General features: G+C 42.9%; 1 protein-coding gene across 1 annotated transcript in view; it reads left to right on the plus strand.

The window, feature by feature from the left end:
* The first annotated feature begins 7,756 nt into the window (after positions 1-7,756).
* Positions 7,757-19,045, plus strand: part of LOC119419391 (calcium/calmodulin-dependent 3',5'-cyclic nucleotide phosphodiesterase 1C) — a 110,635-nt gene continuing 99,346 nt past the window's right edge. Inside the window, exon 1 of the mRNA XM_037686700.1 lies at positions 7,757-8,520. Within this exon, the coding sequence (XP_037542628.1) occupies positions 7,937-8,520 (584 nt within the window). The 5' untranslated portion in view covers positions 7,757-7,936. The remainder of the gene's footprint in view (positions 8,521-19,045) is intronic.

A 19,045-nucleotide genomic window follows, 5' to 3' on the forward strand; every position in this document is an offset into this window, starting at 1 on the left:
TAGGGGTTGAACGAGTATATAATTTTTAAACTCGACATTAACATAATAAAACCCGAGTAGAACTCGAGTATTTGATGACGTAATAGTTCTCAAGATACAAAAATACATAAATAAATAAAACCGCAAAAAAGGTAATTATTTACAAAAAAAAGACCAACAAAACATTGGGAGCGTATATTATGCTCCTACCATTTAACATACTGCAAATAAGTCACAGGAAAAACTAAACTATTATTTATTATTATTAAACTGCAAACGTGAAGAAACATGCAGCACGTCAAAAACGAAACTTAAACCGAAACTGGTTCTGGTTCTGGTTCTGGTTCTGTGGATTGGAGCCGGTGTTACACCATACTCTGTGACCTGCAACAGTGCAACACCGCCCCATACGGTCATACGGTGGTCACATAATATGACATCACTACAGATACTCAACGTAACATTTTTAACCTCGATAGATGTCCTAGCAATCGATGTGTAGATTACTTGTGTACTCTGTTAATGCCCTATTGTCCCTAGGTGTGAGTGAGAGAGTGAACGGTTGTTTGTCTCGTTTGTCTCTATGTGTCCCTGTGATGGACTTGCAACCCGTCTAGGGTGTACCCCGCCCCTCGCACAGTGATTGCTGGACAAGGGCACCGGCGACCCCCGTGACCCAAAATGGAATAAGCGGGTAAAGATAATGGATGGATGGATGGATGGATGGACGGATGTATATATATATATATATATATACATATATATATATATATATATACATATATACATACATATATATATCGTGTGTGTGTGCATGGCCGAAGTGGGACTCATTTTCAGCCCTGGAGTTTTATGCCTCAGAGTGGCCCACTTTAGATCATGACCTATTATTATTAAAATCATGTAAAGTTAACCTTACACCAGGGGCAATTCTAGAATCTGCCCTTTAGGTGTGCTTTTAGCCCCCAGTGCTGACAATGGCTCTTGGCTTGAACAATGTAGTGACCATTGACATGAGAAGCTTTTCTTATGTGATGGGGGGGGGGGCACACTGGTGGGGGGTCTGCAGGTCCTCCCCCAGAAAATTTTGAATAAATTAAATGCCATTTCCTGCATTCTGGTGTATTTAGTTTTACCTGCATAAGTCACACTTGAATCAATAACTATTATAGAGTTAATGGCACAACAAGAAGTAGCCTGACCAACAGCTCTCCTTGTGTGAATAGAGCACGCTCTGCTTCTCTCATGCATCCTAGCCAGTTGTAGGGTCAAGAGACAAACATGTAGCATTAACACAGTATGAACAACATTCAGGAATTGTTTCTATAAGAACATTATCAAATATTTTACATGAACAGTAAGATTGCTTTGCCTACGAGGAAATGTAAAGTTTGGTACGAACACCAGCATCCTCACCAACTTTTATAGGTGCACCATTGAGAGCCTGATGACAGGCTGCATCACAGGGTGGTACGGAAACTGCACAAGTCAGAGCTGGAAAGCTCTACAGAGTGTGGTGCAAATAGCAGAGGACATCACTGGTAGCAGTCTCCACACCATCTAGGACATCTACCACACCCGATGTCTGCGTAAAGCATGCAGCATCATTAAGGACCACACCCACCCAGCACAAGGATTCTTCCATCTACTACTCTCAGGTAGACGATACAGGAGTCTGCTATCGTGCACGAAAAGACTCAAAGACTCAAAGACAGTTATTATCCACAAGCTGTCAGATTACTGAACTCTCGATAAATAACACTGAACAACTGGCAATAACTTTGCACCAAGCCACATCTGTGACAACTAATATGACTAATATTAGTTTGTGACACCTACTATTTTATTTCTAATGCATTATGTGGCTGTATCATGTATGTATCTACAAATTACCTTACCATCATAATTCATCTCAATGTTACTCACTACCTGTGCAATAATCTGTCACACAACCTGTGTAGTTTATGTTAGTTATGTGCAGTATATATCATGTGCATTGCAGCTTATATTGCTACCTTGAAATACTTATTCATACAAATTCATCCTACTTGCACTGTTATATTCTACCATGTTGTTTACTATTTTTTCTTTAGGACCTTGTAAATATTGTAGTTACTTTTTCACTTTTTGGTACTTTATGTTGTACCCTTATCTTATGCATAGAGTCATCAGGACTCTGTACCACAGAGCAGACAGCATCCCCACTAACTCAGGAGCCAGGCAGAAGGAGAAATCCTACACAAAACAGGCTCTAGAGCAATGTGGATATCCTAACTGGGCCTTCCTGAAAGCAGATAAGAAACCCAAACAGGACTCCAGTCAGCCATCAGGTGAAAAGGAGGAACCCAGACCCAGACCAGTGGTCATTCCGTATGTTGAGGGAGTATCAGAGAAACTGAGACGTTTATTTTCTAAACATAACGTCCCAGTGGCTTTTAAACCCCAAAATACATTACGGCAAAGACTGGTTCATCCCAAAGATCCAGTCCCCCGGCACAAACAGAGCAATGTTGTGTATGCTGTTCAGTGTCAGGAGGGCTGTGATCAGTCTTACATCGGGGAAACAAAACAGCCACTGGCTAAAAGGATGGCCCAGCACAGAAGATCAACATCATCAGGCCAGGACTCTGAGGTCTACACTCATCTCCAGGCCAGCTGTCACTCTTTCAGGGATGAAGATGTGCACATCCTGGATAGAGAGGAACGCTGGTTTGAGAGAGGAGTAAAGGAGGCCATCTTTGTGAAAAGAAATCGTCCATCGTTAAACAGGGGTGGAGGCCTCCAGGTTCATCTGTCCCCCTCTTGCAATGCTGTTATTGCTAGTATCACTCAACCCCCTGTGAATAGTAAATAGCCATCAGTGTGCTAATGATCCATTGTTATGCTGATGGTCCTTCTTGAGCATGTGATCAGCTGGTTTTGGTTGTCAGCAGCAAAACTGGTTGATCCACTCTGAGAAGGTGCTATTTAAGAGACTGAGCTGAATACAGCACCTCAGACTGAGGAAGTCTCTTGGATGAGAGACGAAACATTTCTATTTTTTTTTGCTTTTTTTTTTTTTTTTTTTGAATGTCCAGAGGACCAGATTGAACTTTTTTGGATTTTTCTACCTGGATTATTGAGCATGCATCAGGAAATTGTAAATATATTACAGATTTCAATAACTAAAGTAAACAAAGTCGACTAACATTTAAAGCAGGATAAAAGTATCCAGTACAACCCTTTTAAATCAATAAATGAACAAAAGCAATTCAATTAGCTTTAAATCAAATTTATACAGAATCAAAGCAAAGGTTGTGATAAGCCTTCTGATTGTCTTCAGAAGCTTACGCCAACACTAACAAACAACTTCATCTGCACAAAGTACCGGTAACTGTTAGCCAAAGCCAAACATTTCAAGTCCAAAGACACCCATACAAGATGGCTAACTGCTCTAAATAACAGCTGCCCTGACTGGCAGGAGAACTGGGTTTGTCTCTTCTGTGGTTGGGGAACAGGAGATGAAGAAGCCAACCAGGATTCAGATGGATGTCCCTTGGTGAGGAGTCAGGAGAGGCCAGCCAATCCTAGATGTGCCACAGTATAGCTGGGTCATGAATCAACTGCAATTATATTGTCACTCAAACATATGGCCTCAGGCCATAAGACACACACACACACACACACAAGCACGCACGCACGCACACACACACACTTATGTACATGATCACTAGCTTTTCATAGCAGTAGATGACTAGCATTATATATAAAATAAACTATATAACTATATACTATATATGTATAAAACTATCAAGATGGCCGCGCTCAGAGCAGTTGCAGCTTCACAGGCTCCCGGTACCATCCCAATTTTTAGAAGTTTTGATATTGACTCTGTGCCTGACTCCGCGCGATTTATGCGTGTGAACTATAGCCGAACCGAACTGATGAGAATAGGAGCAGATTTGCCACGAAATATAGCAGAAATCAGCAACAAACTCAAAGCTACGCTCGGCAGAATGCAGATCTTAAAGTCATCTACCTGGAAGCTGCAGCAGAGGCGTTCCAGCGGGCAGAAGAGGAAGCGTTGCTCCCGGCTTAAGAGGAGAGGATGCCGGGCGGGGGTTATGGTGAGGCTACGAGCTAACGCTAAAGCCGGTAAACTCCCCATGCCGTCTCTCTTTTTGTCGAATGTCCGCTCGTTGGACAACAAGATGGATTTACTTTGTCTGAGAGCGGGCGCCTCAGAAGAAATGAAGAAGTGTGCGGTGCTTTGCCTCACAGAAACGTGGATTACAAGCGAAACGCCAGACACAGTCTTCCAGCTGGATGACAGACTTTTTTTTTGAGCGGACCGCTGCAGCGAGCTAACGGGGAAATCACGGGGAGGCGGAGTGTGCATTTACGTGAGTAAAAGTTGGTCCACGAACTGTACTGTTGTAAATAGCTCATGCTCGAAGGCTTTGGAGCAAATAACAGTGAAATGTCGGCCACATTATCTACCCCGAGAGTTCACTGTGACTTTCATCTCTGTCGTCTACATTCCTCCGGACGCTAATGCTAATGAATCACTGCAGGAGCTTCATGATATCATCAGTTCGCTGCAGAACAAACACCCCGAGGCTCTTTACGTGGTAGCCGGAGACTTTAACCACGTGAATCTAAAGGACTGTCTCCCAAGCTTTAATCAGCATGTGACGATTCCGACACGTGGAGACCGCACGCTGGACCGTTTTTACACGAACGTAAAAGATGCATACAAAGCTGAACCCCGCCACCACCTAGGACTGTCAGACCACATCTCAATCTTCCTGGCTCCTGCTTACATGCCCCCGCTGAGACACTCCAGACCGGTACAAAAGGAAGTTAAATGCTGGATCCAGGACAGTGGCCCCATACTGAGAGATTGTTTTGAACGAACAGACTGGCAGGTTTTCAGAGAAGCTGCTGAAAATGGAGGTTCGCTTGATCTTGACCAATACACATCCTCAGTTCTGGGTTACATTAGTACATGTACTGACACCGTCTCCACTATCAGAAATGTTAAAAGCTACCCAAACAGAAAACCTTGGCTGAATGCAGAGGTGCGTACCCTGCTGGAAGCCAGGAACACTGCCTTCAGGTCTGGAAACTCAGAGGAGCTGAGTAGGACAAGAAAAGAGCTGGTTGCTGGTATTAAGAGGGCCAAGGCCACATATGCACAGAGGATCGAGGGTCAATTCATCTCACAAGACCCTCGGAGCATGTGGAGGGGCATTAAGTGCATAACAGATTATAAAGGAAGGAGTGAACAATGCCCCAAAGACCCATCTCTGCCTGATGCCCTCAACAAGTTCTATGCACGCTTTGAAGACCCGAACAGACCACCCAGCACCAGACTCACCTCACCACCGGATGAAGAGCATCTCAGCGTGACCTCAGCAGAAGTAAGGAGTACCTTCAGGAGGATTAATCCGCACAAAGCAACTGGCCCAGACAACATCCCTAGAAAAGTGTTGAAGGAATGTGCTGATCAGCTCTGTGAGGTGCTGGCAGACATCTTTAACACCTCACTTACCCTAGAGACAGTTCCCACCTGCCTGAAGACTGCCACCATCATCCCAGTCCCAAAAAGCTCTACAGTGACTGGTCTGAATGACTATCGGCCAGTGGCCCTCACCCCGATAGTCGCTAAATGCTTTGAAAAACTGGTCATGACTCACATCAAAACAACCATCAACATCAACGAGGACCCTCATCAGTTTGCATACCGTGAGAACCGATCAACAGAGGATGCAATCTCCTCTGTGGTCCACACTGCGCTCAACCACTTGGAGCAGAAAAACTCTTACGTCCGTTTGCTCTTTGTGGACTTCACATCCGCCTTCAACACCATGATCCCCCAAACCCTGATGGACAAACTATCCACACTAGGACTAAGCCCCTCCATTTGCAACTGGGTACTAGACTTTTTAACAAACAGACCACAGTTAGTGAGGATCCACAACCTCTCCTCCTCCACCATAACCCTCAGCACTGGCTCTCCTCAGGGATGTGTGTTGAGCCCCCTCCTGTTTACTCTGCTCACATATGATTGTGCAGCTACCCATCCAGGCTGTCACATTGTAAAGTTTGCAGATGATACAGCGGTGGTGGGATGCATCAGAAACAATGATGGGTCCAGCTACGGGCAAGAGGTGGAACACCTGGAGAGCTGGTGCAAAGAGAATAACCTTCACATCAATGTGAAGAAGACAAAGGAGATGATTGTGGACTTCAGAAGGAACAAAAACATCTACACCCCCCTGAACATAAGAGGATCTGCGGTGGAAGTGGTCTCCAGCTACAAGTACTTGGGTGTACACATGAATGACAACCTCAGCTGGAGCAACAACACCACCAGCCTGATCAAGAAAGCTCATCAGAGACTCTACTTCCTCAGACGGCTGAGGCGAGCTGGTCTGGGAAGCTCAGTCCTCACCTCCTTCTACAGGTGTGCAGTGGAGAGCATCCTGTGCTCCAGCATCAACGTGTGGCATGGAGGCTGCACAGCTGCAGAAAGAAAAGCTTTGCAGAGAGGGGTGAAGGCTGCACAGAAATCTGTTGGAATCAGTCTCCCCACCATCACAGACATCTACACCTCAAGATGCAGGAAGAGGGCCACCTGCATCATGAAGGACCCCACTCACCCAGCACACACACTTTTTGCCCCACTCCCCTCAGGAAGGAGGTTAAGGAGCATTAAGTGTAGAACCACTAGACTGAGGAACAGCTTCTACCCTGAGGCTGTTAGACTCATGAATCTCTAACTAGAATAATCATTGTGAAAAACCATATCATGTTGCTGCTGATCTGTTTCAGTGTTGATGTGTTCATGTGTGCACATCTGCTCACAGACTCATGTTCATGTTTGTGCTGATGTTCAATGTTTTATGTTATGAGTGCTTAGTGTATATTTAGTTGATGTTTTTCTTTGTTCATATCTTTGACGTTATCACTGTTTTTCTTATACATTTTATTGTTGGATGTAACTGGGACCTTGTGTACATAATTTCGCTCCACCACATGTACCACATGAGGTGCGAATGACAATAAAGAAACTCTGACTCTGACTCTATCAGGAACCCCACAGGAAAACAGCTGGATATTTAAAGCCCAGCTGTTGTAATGAGCCATGAAGCCACATGAGGGCGCCAACTTCACTAATCACAGTGTGACTGTTCCACTTGACTGAAGGTTTTTTTTTTTCACTTGACTGAAGGTTTGTGACTCCCATTTTCAGGAACATTACATCATCAGTCGTCGTCGTTCCCCCCCCCCCCCCCCACACACACACACACACACACAGAGCATGTCAGGCACCACAGGTTAGGGAGGGGAGGACAGATTGAGATGGCCGTTTGTTGTTTGCATCAAAAGCAAGCTTAAAGTTATGTGCGTTTGGAATTGGGAGGTGGTGGGTGGGGTGGGGGGGTGGGACAGAGATCTCTCGGCTGCAGGATTCCATCACTCTTGGCAACCGTTGTTGAGTTTCCACGGAAACGCTCTGCAATGTTCTCTGCTTCTCCTTTGTCCTCCTCCATAACTCTGCTTTCTCCCTCACACTCTCTCACTCAGTTCTATCTTTATTGCTGTTCAGCCTCCCCCTTGTGTTGCCACGGCGATGCTCTGAGTCCGCCGCAGTGCTGGAGCGCAGAGTTGAGCTGTGGAGCTTGTTTATAAGAAGTCACAAGCTGACCATCTTTCGTGTTTTGCTGCCTTTGATTTTCCGCTTTCACATTCTTCCAACCTTTCACCTGTCCTCCCTCTCCGGACTGTTCATTTGGATTGGTCGAACCTGTTGGGTGACATCACAGGAAGTTGGATGAAGTTGGAGGAACTCAAGCACTCTCTGCTGTGATCAGTGTAGATGTTTTCACAACTCGGTCGCACTGAGAGACGCTGAGGAGACTCACAGAGACCCGCTCCTGCTCTGTGAACACCAACAAAAACTCTACAGAGGATGAACGAGGAGGCTGAGGAGGCACAGGTGCCTGAGGGGGTGTCAGGAGATGAGGAGCAACAACAGGAGGACACACTTTCTGTAGAGTTGATGAAGAAAGACAAGGATCAAGACCAACTGGAAGTAGAGCTGGAGGAGGGAGTGCAAGAGGAAGAGCAGGTGCAGCAAGGTGAAGAACAGCTAAAGGAGGCACAGGAGGGAGAAGAACAGCAGCAAGTGGATGAAGAAATGGAGGATCAGGGTGAGGAGATGTCACACAGAGATGAAGAACAGACTGACAAGGAGCAGGTGCAGGCAGAGCAGGGAAAACAACTGGAGGAGGTAGATGAGCTGCAGCAAACTGAGGAGGAAGAGGAGGAGGTGCAGGGTGAGGAGATGTCACACACAGAGGATCAACAGACTGACAAGGAGCAACCAAGCGAGGAAGAACAACTGGAGGAGGAGACGAAGCAGGAGGAGGAGATGCTACAGACTGACAAACAGCAGTCTGAAGAGCAGCAGCTGCAGAAAGAGGAGGTGCAGGACTTTGTTGACACTCTGGAGCAGAACCACAACAACCAGGTCCTGATCCGACTGAGAGGCATGTGAGTAAACACAGTGAGCTGAGCCGAGCAGTCCGGCTGCTGCCGATGATGCAAACCATGAGTGATTAGTGATGATGCTGAAGACGATCAGTGAGCTGCTGAGTGGCCGCCGGGACGCCATCAAGTGTAGTCGCTCGGTTGCCGTGGTAATGGTGATGGAACACAGCGAGAACAGAGGGAGGACGAATTACAGAAAATCAGTGTGGAGGGGTGTGTGACAAGAGAGAGGGAGTGACTGCATGTGTGAAGGTGTGTGTGTATCATGTGAGGTCTGTGTAATAATATTTTCACAGTTATACATTCTTAAACACACCAGGGGCAGATACATCTGCCTGCATGGGTTTGGAGCAGCCATTGTTAGAGGAGGAAAAATGCCTTTTTGTTCTCCAGTGTTGCCATGGTAACGGTGAAGCGTTGCGATGCAGCAAACTCTATAAAGACTGACAGATCAGCAGCAAGACAGAAAGAAAGATGTGCAAATGAAGGCAGGGTGCAGATAAAACCTTTGATTTGTTGATGCTTCAACCTGATAATTCTTAACAAAACAGTGGATTTTCTTTTAGTACAAAAGAAAAAAGAGGAAAACGAGAAAAAGTTATGCATTTTTGGAGGGAAGTACCATACTTGCCGCCGTACACGCCGCACTGCCATATAGGTTGCATCAGTCCAAATATGTCGAATAAAGTGGGAAAAATCATAAATATGTGGCTGCGCTCTATAAGTCGCATCTATTACGTGTCACCGCTGACGCGTTGCGTTTGTTACGCGTCACCGCTGACAACCCGGAAATGTGGGCCGGTGTTGTGCCAAAATTCAATTGCTGCCAAATGGTGGCCGCGGGAGCGTGCACGGGAGGACTTCAACAAGAATTTAACAATATTAACACTTAAAAACAATTGTTTGTTTGCTCAAAATTATAGCAAAGGTGTGTCTCAGTTAAATTTTTCCTTAATGAACGCACTTTGACGGTCAAATCAACTGCATTTCAAAAGCCGATTCGCAACTGCGGGAGCATGCAGATCGAGGACTTGCTGTGCATTTTTTCGAAATTTACCAAGATAACCACCTAAAAACAATTATTTATTTGCTTGCCATTATAGTAAAGGTGTGCCTCAGTTGAACTTTTCCTTAATAAATGCACTTTAATGGGCAAATCAGCTGCATTTCACCTGGGCAGCTCAGCGAAATGCAGCTGATTTGACATTTGCTCCAGGAGATCCGGAGCGAGACGAAAGTGGCTTGTATGGCAAGCCAAATGTTTCATTAATAGCCACTTTTACCTATTAATGAGACACTTGGCTTGCCATATTACTCGAGCACCCTCTAGCAGCTGAAAATGGTAGCGTTCAATATTTTCCATGTCAGAATGAATGAAATCATGAGCTCTCAGCCAAAAATTGGATTATAAATATGGAGGAAAAAAACATAAATAAGTCACTTTGCAGTATAAAAAAAGTGTTATATGTTGTCAATATTGTATGTTCCCATACAAAGACGTAATTGGCTCTCTGCATTTAACCCATCGCACCTGGGATACAACCAGTTGGAGCAATGGGCAGCTATGTAAGCGCCTGGGGAGCATTTCAGGATTAGGTGTCTTGCTCAGAGACACCACGGCATGTAGGAATGGCTGGGGATTGAACCTAGGACTTTCGGGTCCCGAGTTGGCTGCCCTGCCTCTACCCCATCTCTGCCCCACAAGTTGCAGGACATGCTAATTTACGCAAAAAGGTGCAACTTATACAGCGCAAAATTTGGTGTATATTTTACAGATCCTCCATAACATTTAAACCACCTGCCAAATATAGTGTTATATATTATATACCTTATGTTAGAGCACAAGAATTTGATGTGCTCTGATGCAACAAAAGAATGCTAAAAAAATAGGTTTTACGAACTGAGATAGGAAATGGAGTTGCCTTTTTTGGATTCCTTGGTCAGTTCAAGTACAATTTCTTTAATTTGCTGGAATCCACTGGATCCCAAGGGAGGATGTTCTTGGTTTTACAGAGTGATATTTCAAAAGAAGTACCTCTTTGGTCAGCAATAATATAGGTTTTTGGTTAATACAGTTATGAAAACTTTCTGAGGATTATAAGGCCTGTGACTCCATCTATAAGCGTTATAAGAACCAACATGTTTTCTTTTGCATGTAGAAACACGGGAACATTGATTGTTCAGTACTTAGCCGCAAGTCTACGGTGGATAGCACTTATACATGTGACATTAATCAACAACAGCAACAATAGAGCACTCTGTACAAGGAACTGTGTCATGGGTCTTTTATTTACTTTTTTAAAATTTGAGTTTGAAAAAGTGCTCTAAACATTCAGAAGGAGTTACAGGAGTTGGACTCATATGATAGATCAGTTTACTTTGTGCTATAATTATTCAAAAAGAGCATGTCATATCAAAAACAGCATGTCATATCAAAAACAGCATGGGTTAAGTAGGTTCTACTTCAGCAATGCTAATGCAACTTTATGTGTTAACGCTGGAGCAGCATTCAGTTTGCAAAAGCAATCAACGTATGTTTGTGATATGAACCAATCACATCTCCAATGTCACTCAGAAGTTCCTATTGAGATAAGACAGAGCTTGTTAAAATTCACAGGTAACATAGTGTAAAAAACTAGCAAGAAGCTTTGTAGCAGTTTTAAAAAAAAGGTGAACAATGTTAAAAAGTTACAAAGATTAATATCTGCTCCCCTGCAATCCAAAATTACCTAATTAAGTGCAATTTGACTGCAGGAAGGTCTTCTTTTTCTGTCTTCCTTTTTTTCATAGCAAAAACATGGGTCTAAGCAGAGTTTCAAAAAAGTTTTAACCTCCAAAATGCTTTTAGTAGAAAGGAACTGTAGAAATATCCCAGAACATTAGATATGGAACCAGGTTGTGGTCAAGTTTTACTTTTTTATTTTTTTTTACTTATGGTATTTAAATCTTCTTAAATTTCCACGAAGTAGACTGATCTTGTTGCAGTGGCACAGTTGATAGAGCTGCTGCCTCTCAGTGATAAGGTTGCTGGATCAAATCCTGGCCGGGGACCTTTCTGGGTGGAGTTCACATGTTCTCTTCATACATGTGTGGGTTTGCTCCGGGTACTCCGGTTTCCTCCCACAGACCAAAAACATGCATGTTAGACTGATTGGTAACTAAATTGTCCCTAGGTGAGAGTGAGAGAGTGAATGGTTGTTTGTCTTGTTTGTCTCTATGTGTCCCTGTGATGGACTGGAGACTTGTCCAGTTGTCCCCCGCCTCTTGCACAGTGATAGCTGGACATGGGCACCAGTGACCCCTGTGACTCAAAAAGGAAGAAGGGGGTTAAGATTTTAATAATGGCTGGCTGGACTGATCTTTCATTGTACTCTTTGTCATTCCAATTGTGGGCCGAGTGTTGGTCTTCATAACTTCTACACATTTAGGGAGTTCTAATATGTGTTTGGTCTAAAAAGGTAAACTGAACAGTCATACTGAAGGAGTAAATTATTTAAAAGAAGACGATGACAAAAACTAACATTAATGTTGGGACCAGCTTTGATACCTCACATGATTTCTTTTAATTGTTTACAACTGGCTACTGCAGAAGGATGTTTCTGTTCCAGCTGCAGAAGTTCAAGTGGAAATATTCATATGTATAGCAGACTTCTGTGGTTCAGAGAGTGAAGGTGAACAGCCACCCCTTGTGATGAAAACGTAAGGGGCTTCTTGTCAGAGGGAAGGTCTGAGAATGTAAAAACAAATAGCTTTCATTTTTGTAGTAGACAAACAAGTCAAAAAGTACTAGGTAATTTCTGGATTATTAAGCTTACCTGAATATAAGCCATGACGCCCGCTAAATGTAATTTTTTTTTAAAATTCTACATAAATAGGCCGCACTTGTCTATAAACTCACGCTGTAACATGAGATATTTACACAGAAAGATAAAAAAAACAACTTTTAATTAAATACGTACCGGTAACAGGCACAAATACAGTTAAAAAAAAATTCTGAACAGTGCCTGTAACACGGCTCATATAAATAAACTGTAGTCTACCAGGAAATCATTGATCGCTACCCCGCAAGAGCGATGTGTATTGGGCAGCTATGTGATCGCCTGGGTGTGACAAAGCTAAATGTTTTGGTGGCATGAAGCTCATTAGCCCACCAAAAAAAAATCCATAATTTAGCTGCAGCATTGTATAAGACGTGGTGTTCAAAGCGTGTAGAAAGAGTAGCTGCTTATAGTCCAGAAATTACGGTAAGTTACAATAATAGAGCATTGTGTGCAGATAAATTCCTGTAAACACGCAAAATGTGATTTAACAAAGTCTGACCAGCTGTTTCCGTTTTGCAGTCTTTAGGCAAAACTAGTCTGCAGAAAACAGAAATATCAATGTGAATAACCAGACACACTTTCTCAGGCAAAGTTATTTTTATCATAACCTCCCATACTTGACTAAAAACAAAAATAGTACTTACACTAAAATTATGAAATGCTGACATGCCAAGTGGAAAAACAAAAAGGTCCTCCATTGGTATCTATGGTTAAATTGTGATCCCTACGTATAATCTTGTGATTCTGGAAAGAGACTAGAACCACAAATTGAATCACTTTTGAAAACAATAATTATTGGTTATTAGGTTATTTGTCAAGAACTCTTATCTGAATTTAAATACTCCACTTCTGACTAAAACTACTGGCATATTTAAAGTGCATAACTAAATAAGGTCTGTTATAGGGATCATAGCAAATAAATTTAAGACACAAATAAAATATTTGCTCCACAGATAGAGTTTATGAGAGTGCAGATCTGTTACATATTTAGGATGCCCTGATTTGTTTTTAATGGAAAGGCTTGTTTAGCTGTAGTTTGTTCTGGTACCTGGTCAGCAAACGGGCTACAGATCTGAGAAAATCAAACTCATTTTACCTGCAGAGATCAGTGTATTTATTGAAGACTGATGCCTAAACAATTGTGGAGTTTGTGCCATTTCAGTTTGGCAAGTGAATGGAGGCTGTCAGCAGCAACTCAATGAGACACACTGGAGGTGTGAAAATAAAGCTGCTCTTCAACATAGAAGCTTGTCAACTATCCTGACAGGGCTGAACTTTGAGGTCAGGGAAACTGTCAGGAGGCATAAGCACAGTTAAAGGTTTGTTTTGTTCTCAGGAGGATCTTTCTGTTATCTGAAAAAACACGTTGTTGGGAAAAGTTTCCAAACTAAATTTTGTTTTGTGATTCAGCTGGCAACAGTCCTTTGTACAGATGGAATTTGGCAAAAATGTTGTGAACGAGTAATTTTTGTTTCTTGGAGTGGTCTAAAAGAAACCTTGTGCTTCCTGCAGACAATCAGGAAATAATGAACCTTAATGCAAGAGAGCAGATTTAAAACACATAAAAAAACACACACACACACACGTGTGTATATGTACTGTATGTATGTATCCATATATACATACAATATTTAATGATCAATATTAATGGCGTGATGAAACAATAGAATTATAGTATTTCCCAAAGATAAAAATATTATGGTTAGAAATTAATTTTATCTGCATCCTGATTAGCTGTGAAATTTCAAAATGCCTTTTTTACTTTTGCATACTTTCTAGTTTTATGGTAATTTTGTGACTCCAGCATGCAGCTTGCTAAAACATCACCAGTAAAGGAAATCTGCACAGCTGTTTCTAAAAGACATACTAGAAAGAAGATACTAGAAGAAACTAAATGAGTTTTATGTTAATTTGAACCGTTTTGCCTCAAATAGTTAGTCCCGAGCAGCGAAGCGCTGCGAAGGCCTATTGTAATCGCTCTGTTCAGGCCCGAGCTGCAATTTTTTCCGCCAAATGATTTGTCGTTCTGGGGGCCTTAACATGTCCCAAAAGTCACCAAATTTGGCGGACACATCAGGACTAGTGAAAAATGACTCCGAATTAACCTTAGTTTGTCGTTGAAATATGAAATTTGGTACGCTTGTCCAATTCCCCAAGATGTACAGAAAACCCTCTGGCACCAACGTTGTACGATAAATTTCACACCTTTTTGGCGGTTTACAGCCTCTGCATTTGAATGAACTCCTCCTAGGGATTTCGCTCAATCAGTTTCAAACTTGGTCATTTTGGTCAAAAGGCACGGGGGACGTAAAGTTATCTAAACGGTTCGTTTCGGAGCATGCTGAAGGGGCGGGGCCAGAACTCAAAGTTGAGCTTCACGCAATAAATTTCCAAACGCTACAACTATCACATTGAAAGACCGAAACGCACCAAACTTGGCATGAGTCATCTTTGTCCAATGCCCGACGGTCCTCTGTGGTCATATTCTGACGTCATCAAAGCCCTGCCCTCTCAGAACAGGAAGTCACTTGTTTTGATTGGAATGCTTCCTCTCTGACATCCTTGACCTAATCAGGATGATCCTGTGTTAGAAGACATTTAACAAGTTGGTCTGACTTGCTTTAAAGCACAAACCGTTTTTGCTGGAGGATGTGGGCGTAGCGGCGTGGCGAAGTCAGAAGTGACACCGTTACAATATGTTTGGCTCTAAATTGCACAGATTTAAGTTAAGGAGGTGCACCAAAATCACTATGATCGATTGTCATCCACCCCTTACCATACCATACCATTTTATTTATAGAGCACTTAAAACAGCGACAAGGCCAATCAAAGTTCTGTACAGACAGAACAACAGACAACACACAAAGCAATATACAAAATAAAGTAAATCAGAATATAGACATAAAAACGATGCGGATAATAAAAATGACGACAAACCAGTGTGCAGTGTACAGGATCAAAACACAGATCCTCTGGTGTTGAAAGCTAGTGAATAGCAGTGGGTTTGTAAACAGGATTTGAAAACCGAGAGGGAGGGGGCCTGTCTGATAAGCAGAGGTAACTTGTTCCAAAGTCTTGGTCCTGCTACAGAGAAGGCCCTGTCACCTCTGCACTTAAGAGTAATTCCTGGAACTGTGAGGAGCAACTGGTCCGCTGACCTCAGGGAACGTGGAGGGACATACGGTTGTAGCAGATCAGAGAGATAGGGGTGCAAAGCTGTTCAGCGATTTGTAGACATACAGGAGTATTTTGAACTGGATTTGAAGGTGAACCGGTAACCAGTGCAGTGAGGCCAAAACTGGTGTAATGTGCTCTCTTTTGCCTGTACTGGTTAAAAATCGGGCTGCTGCATTCTGGACCAGTTGTAGTCGTGCAATGGAGGTCTGACTGATACCAAACAGTTTACTCCTGTTTTTATTTTGTATTGGGGATGTTCAGCCTATGCTGGTCTATGATCGACAAACGCTGCTGTCTATTCGGGGTTCCATGCAGAGGAGCCGCGCCCCACCCTCAGGTACCAGCTCATTCTCACCAGAGAGCGGCTTCCCATCCGGCGTTCTCTGCGACCCTCAACTGTGTTTGCGCGGATCTCGGAGAAAGAGGAAGAGAGGCAAGAGAGCCGGTGTCCAGGTGAAGCTCAGGCTTTTCTGGAAGCGTGGGGTCATTGGCAAACGACTCCATAAAACTCTTCCCACTTGTTGCGCTGGCTTTGGGTCAAATGGGGATTTTACAAACGCATTCCGACCCGGCTGTGTTCTATCTGGACCTCTGCCCTGCTGCTACCTCCGCTCTGTGTATCCAGAAGCTCCAGACTCATCACCATTTCTTCCCTCCGTTGATGGTCTACGTAATATCCATGGATCTAACCCTCAGTCTCTCCGTCACCTGGAACGGGCCGCTATGGCAAGTACCCCGCCTTCTTCCCCGCTGCGTATGGCTCTATTTAATGTTCGTTCAATTACTAACAAATCGTTCGTGCTGAACGACTTCATAAAATCTCGAAATCTGGATTTTTTGTTACCAACTGAGACCTGGCAACGTGATTCAGATTCTATTTCTCTTATCGAACTGTGTCCTGGTGGCTATTCTTTCATCAGCCAGCCAAGGCTGTCTGGCCGTGGAGGAGGCCTCGCAGCCACGTTTAGAAACGGGTTTTCCTGCTGCACATCTAATGTTGGTCGTTTTGCATCGTTCGAGCTGCAGTTCTTTAAAATTGGGATTAAGGACCCATTTTATTGTGCAGTGGTTTACTGTCCACCTGGTCCAAATGGTACTTTCTTAAAGGATTTTAGTGACTTCTTATCAGCTACTCTAAAGCTGTCCAGGCTGGTTATTGTTGGCTATTTTAATATCCACGTTGATGACGTAACTGACTCCTTGGCAAAGAACTTTATCAGTGTAATGGACTCTTTTAATTTCATTCAGCATGTGTCAGGACCGACTCACTCCAAAGGACATACCTTGGACATTGTTTTTAATTTAGGTGTGAACATTGATAGTTTGTCTTCTGAGGACATTTTTATCTCTGATCATCACTGTATTCTTTTTAATTTATGTCAAACTGTTTTACAGCCATCACTTCACCTTGAGGTCAGCTCTCACTTTTTAAACTCCTCAACAGCAGACCTTTTTTCGGCTGAGTTTAATCCATTTTTATCTCCTTTTAATGATGTAGTTTTATTGACCGATCATTTTAATGAACATTGTCTCTCTGTTTTAGACAATATTTCAATTTATCAAAAAGAGGTCATTGCCCGTCTCTAACCCCACACCGTGGATAAATGACAGCATTCGATGTTTAAAGCGTTCTTGCAGAAAAACTGAACGTTTGTGGAAGAAAACTAATCTACAGGTGCATCTTTTGTTTTTAAAGGATCTTTTAGCCTCTTTTAACAATGCAGTTAAAGAAGAAAGGGCAACTTCTTTCTCCAACCTGATTGCTAGAAGCAAAGGAAACTTCAAACTGTTTTTTTAATACTATCAGGGACATGACCACCCCAGCTTCACCTTCTGTTCCCATCTCTTCAAATGAGGATTGCCAACTTTTTCTTTCTTATTTTATAGACAAAGTCAGTAAGGTGAGAAATAATATTCCTTCACCTGCACCTGGGCTGACTGTTCCCTCTCTAGCTCGGCCTGTTATTTTAGACTCCTTCCATCCAGTGTCCCTTCATGAGCTCGCTAAGCTTGTTAGCTCCATGAAGACATCCTCCTGCTCTCTGGACATTCTACCTGCAGGCTTGTTTAAGGGTGTCTTTCAGTGCATTGATGCTAGTGTACTGAACATAGTAAATGCTTCTTTAGCTTCTGGTCAAGTACTGTTTGCTTAAAGAGTGCTGTCATCCAGCCACTCTTAAAAAAGGTTAATTTGAATTCCTCTTCATTTAGCAATTACAGACCAATCTCCAAACTTCCTTTTCTGGCTAAGATTACTGAGAAGGTTGTGGTCCAGCAGTTAACTGCTGCTTTTGATCAACACAGTATTCTGGACCATTTTCAGTCTGGGTTTCGTAAATCCCACTCAACTGAGACAGCTCTCCTTGGGGTCTCAAATGATCTATTGATGCAACGAGATGCAGGAAAATGTTCTGTGCTGCTTATGCTGGATCTGACGTCGGCTTTTGACACTGTTGATCATCTGACCTTGCTGGACAGGCTGAAGAGCTGGGCTGGTATTTCAGGTTCTGCCTTAAACTGGTTGTCCTCTTACATGTCCAATAGATCAGTCTTCTTGGCTTACTCTACTTTCAGATCCCAGTCCTGCCCTGTTCATTTTGGTGTTCCTCAGGGCTCTGTTCTGGGGCAATTGTTGTTTTTGGTCTATCTGCTCCCTCTTGGTCCAATACTGTCATCTTTTAAGGACATCTCATATCACTGTTATGCTGATGACATTCAGTTGTACATCTCTTTTTTACCAAATGAGATTTCAAAAATACAAATCTTACTCAACTGTATGGAATCAGTTAAAAGCTGGATGACAGAAAGTTTTCTTCAGCTGAACAGCGAGAAAACTGAATTAATCATCTTTGCTCCAGAAAAAACAACTGCAGTGATAAAGCAGAACCTTGGACCTCTTGGTCATTTAGCTAAGTCTTAGGTTAGAAATCTTGGGCTAACTTTTGACTCTTGTTTTACTCTGGAAAATCATATTAAGTCTCTGGTTCGTTCCTGTTTCTACCATCTGCGTAACATTGCCAAACTTAGCCATATTGTTTACTGTCCAGAAATGGAAATGTTAATTTATGCATTTGTTTCATCTCACCTGGATTATTGTAATGCACTGTATACACGTTTAAACAAAACCTCCCTAGACTGGTTGCAGTCTGTGCAAAATGCTGCGGCTCGACTCCTGACTGGATCATCAAAGTATTGCCATGTAACACCACTTTTAAAGCAACTGCGTTGGCTCCCAGTTCAACATCGAGTGGATTTTAAGGTTTTGGTTTTAACCTGGAGAGCTTTACATGGTCAAACACCAAATTACATAACAGAACTTTTACGTCCCTACACATCGATCAGAGCTCTGAGGTCCTGTGATCAAGGCCTGCTGACTGTCCCCCAGACAAAATTGAAAACTAAAGGAGATAGAGTCTTTTCTTCTGTGGCTCCAAGACTTTGGAACTCTGTTCCTCAAACTCTCCGATCACTGGACTCAGTGATTTCTTTTAAAGGTCAGCTAAAAACTTGTCTTTTTAAATCTGCTTTTG

The sequence above is a fragment of the Nematolebias whitei genome, chromosome 13 (assembly GCF_014905685.2).
Source record: "Nematolebias whitei isolate Nwh7 chromosome 13, NemWhi1, whole genome shotgun sequence".
Lineage (NCBI taxonomy): Eukaryota > Metazoa > Chordata > Actinopteri > Cyprinodontiformes > Rivulidae > Nematolebias > Nematolebias whitei.